The sequence below is a fragment of the Arachis ipaensis genome, chromosome B09 (assembly GCF_000816755.2).
Source record: "Arachis ipaensis cultivar K30076 chromosome B09, Araip1.1, whole genome shotgun sequence".
Classification (NCBI taxonomy): Eukaryota; Viridiplantae; Streptophyta; class Magnoliopsida; order Fabales; family Fabaceae; genus Arachis; species Arachis ipaensis.
In genome coordinates, this window is record NC_029793.2 from 9,410,994 (window position 1) to 9,414,941 (window position 3,948).

A 3,948-nucleotide genomic window follows, 5' to 3' on the forward strand; every position below is an offset into this window, starting at 1 on the left:
TCTTAGCAAAGTCAAAAAAGAAAAGATAAAGAAAATATTTTGGCTGTGAGCTGCATAAAGAAGTTTGGTGAGCGGCTTTGATTCCATTGCCAATCCATGCTTTACTCATTTATTTATTGTTTATTTATACCTTGTCTGTCGCTTTAAATCCTCCCTCCTCTTTCTCTCTCTTTCATTCTTTCTTTCTGCATTTTGAATCCAAACTCCAACACAAAAACCCCCAACTCTTTAGGAACAAATTTTACACCAGCTTAAACACCGGGATCTCAGGGATAGTTCCGTCGATCTCGATTACAGGCTCGTTAGACTCACGCGCCGCCGCTAACTCAATCTCTTCTCAGCTCAAACCGCCGCCGCAGAAATCCTCCGTGTTCTCCAGATTCTCCTTCCGGTGGCCGGGTGGAGCAGCAGCAACGACAACCGGTAATAGCCGGTACAAGAGTTTGGCACTCGACGACGCCGTTTTGGACGAGAGAGATTCGAGAAAAGAAGAAAAGGCCATTCCAGATGAAGAAAACGAAGGAGAAGAAGGGGAAGGGCAAAACGGTAATAATTGGGTTCTCAAGATCCTGGACGTGAGGTCCACGTGGAAGAGAAGAAACGAAGAAGAGTGCGTGGGGAACAAGGAAGAAGATGAAAAAGACGAAGATGATGATGATGATGATGATGACGATGAAGAAGATGACGACGTTTGTGATGTTTGCAGGGTTGATAATGATGATGAAGAAGAATTAGCGAATGTTGAATTCGATAGACACTCGTTTTCGAGAATGCTAAGGAAAGTGTCGTTAACGGAGGCAAGGGTATACGCACAGATGTCACATTTGGGAAATTTGGCTTACAATATTCCCAATATCAAGGTACATATATGAATCAGAATTTGAGAATTATGGTGATTTTGCAAGTTTTAGAATCTTACATGTGTGGGGGGTTTTGTGAGATTTGATTTGAGCCTCAGATCTACCTTGTTTTGTTCCTTTATTGTTTGATATCTATGGATACATTTCATGAAGATTTAGAAAGTATAATTTTGTTTGATAAACTCCTTGGTGGATTGATCTCAACGTTTTGGTTGCATTGCATTGCACTGCCAATAGAGAGATAGAGATTTATTGTTGCATGTAGTTTGGCATATATAGAAAGGATTCTCTTTTCACGGTTGTTATATGATTAAGTTTAAACTCTGTTGTGTAATTAAAAATATGCATCTTTATGATGATTGATTGATCATTAAATGGATTGAAAGATCTAGGAGTCCAGATTTTTACATGTCGAACTGAGTTGTAGTTTGGCTTTTGATAATTTTAGCCAGGGAAACTCTTGAAACATTATGGTCTGCGTTTTGTAACTTCCTCCATAGAGAAGAGGGAATTGACGGCGACAGCAGCTGCTGAGAAAAATCCTCAGGAAGAGGAAGGAAATAAAAAGGAAGATGAGCAAAGAAAGGAGCAGAAGAATGGCGGATACAGGATAAGTGCGTCTGCTGCTTTTAACATTGCTGCCTCTGCTGCCTCCTATCTGCATGCTCAGACACGGAGCATACTTCCATTCAAATCTTCAAATCATGCGGCCAGTCAAGATTCGCTTGAAGGAATGAAGAAAAGTGTTGACATTGGCATGACGGATGCAGAGATGGCATCTTTGATGGCAACAACTGATTCAGTGACAGCTGTGGTTGCGGCGAAAGAGGAGGTAAAGCAGGCTGTTGCAGATGATCTAAACTCAACGCATTCATCACCTTGTGAATGGTTCATCTGTGATAATGACCAAAGCCACACAAGATATTTTGTTATTCAGGTAGGGAAAACTAATCTCGGAAATGGTTTTGTTTTTCGGAGTAGGAACTATACCTCTTGGATTGAGTTTTTTGTTTAGTTTGTGTACACTAAAAAATATTGATCCCAAAATCAGCTTTTATTTAGTTGATATTTTTGTGTAATACATTGCCAATTTTGAATTTATAGGGTTCTGAGACATTGGCATCATGGCAAGCAAACCTACTTTTCGAGCCAATTCAATTTGAGGTAATTGCTTAAAGTTGTAGAATGAAGTAATTTCGTTGTGTCATTCTTCTTGTTGATTGTCCCCAATGTTCATCTGCACCGAAATCAAGTAAATGATATACATCGTTCTTCTTCAGGGGTTGGATTTCCTAGTGCATAGAGGCATATATGAGGCTGCTAAAGGGATGTATCAACAGATGCTACCAGAAGTTCATGCTCACTTGAAGGCTCACGGTTCCCGTGCAAATTTCCGCTTCACCGGTCATTCTCTTGGGGGAAGCTTAGCATTACTTATAAATCTCATGCTCTTGATAAGGAAGGAAGTTCCATTGTCCTCTCTGCTTCCTGTGATAACATTCGGCTCTCCATGCATCTTGTGCGGAGGTGATAATCTGCTAAAGAAGCTAGGATTGCCTCGGAGTCATGTTCAGGCTATCATGATGCACAGAGACATAGTTCCTCGAGCATTTTCGTGCAAATACCCCAACCATGTTGCGGAACTATTAAAAGCTGTTAATGGAAATTTCCGTCATCATCCTTGTCTCAATAACCAAGTAAGTTCCACTTATCCGAATCTTTAGTTCTAAGTAAACAAAGAAATTGCATTCTTATTATAGGCCTCTGAGTTATTTGTTAATGAATTTGATCTTTTTGTTAACTGCAGAAGCTGCTATATGCACCAATGGGCGAACTTCTGATTCTACAGCCAGATGAGAAATTTTCACCAAGCCATCATCTCTTGCCTTCAGGCAGTGGTCTATATCTCTTGAGTTGTCCTTTGTCCGAATCTAACAACACAGACAAGCATCTTCGCGCCGCAAAGCTTGTATTCCTGAACTCACCTCATCCACTAGAGATACTGAGTGATCGATCCGCGTATGGATCTGGGGGATCCATACAGCGAGATCATGACATGAACTCGTATTTAAGGTCAGTGAGATCTGTTATCCGCCAAGAACTCAGCCAGATCCGAAGGTCAAGGAGAGAGCAACGTCGCAAGGTGTGGTGGTCTCTCGTGTTACCGGACCGGGGAATTGACAGTGGCAGCATTGTTGTTGGGAGGTCCATGGTATCGGTGAACTTGGGAGAGAACCAGTCCCCTTTCTCAGGCATTTTCCAAACTGGAAGAGAGTCATTGAAAAGGTTCAGTAGGCTAGTTGCATCACAACACATGCACTTGTTTGTGGTACTTTTGTTCCCTGCAAGGTTGCTACTATTAGGGGCATTCAACGTGATTAGGTTCAGATAAATTAATAGAATATTCATTATTCATTATTTGTTTTTGGGGACAATTCACAGTTGTATAGCTAGAGGGCACATGGGTAGGGCAGTTAGGTGATTCTTTATTCATTGATGTTTCATAAAGGAAATGTCTTCATCGTTACGTCAAAAGTCCAAAAAAAAGGAAAAAAAAAAACAGAAAGAAAGAAAGAAGAGTCTTGATTGTGTCTCATGTAAAAAAGGTGCTTGTAAAGGGATATTGTTCAAATATAAAACTCACAGATCCAATTGGTTTATTATTTACCAATGTATGATTGGTTTAAATGATTTTGCTTCTTTTATTTTTCTTTTAGGCAATTTTTCAATTGGAGTCTTACAAATGAGATAAAGAACGAAAGGGAGAATTTCACTTTGATAGTGGATTAGTCTTTAACTCAAATGGGACTTGTATTTTATTTCAGTCTTTTGGGGAAACTTTTGGTTAAGAATTACTTCTTTAAAAAAGGAATTAGCTAGTAGCCTAGTACCTTTTCTTTTTTAAGATAATTTTTTTTGGGCTCATTAAAAATAATTAAGATGTTTCGATATTTTTCTATCTAGATGTATTAATTTTTTAAATTAATGAATTTAAAAATTAAAAGAAAAGAAAAGAAAAGGTATTTTATAAAAAAGTGATAAGTGTTTTAAATATGATGAAAATTCACATGCAGTTAGTTTTGTGTAA

General features: G+C 38.9%; 1 protein-coding gene across 1 annotated transcript; it reads left to right on the plus strand.

The window, feature by feature from the left end:
• On the plus strand, positions 251-3,523 carry LOC107617828 (the record flags this gene model as incomplete). Its single annotated transcript, XM_016319701.1, is given in 5 exon segments — positions 251-860; positions 1,309-1,797; positions 1,965-2,024; positions 2,141-2,557; positions 2,668-3,523. Coding segments are annotated over 5 exon segments (2,161 nt in total), but the record flags the coding sequence as incomplete, so codon positions are not given.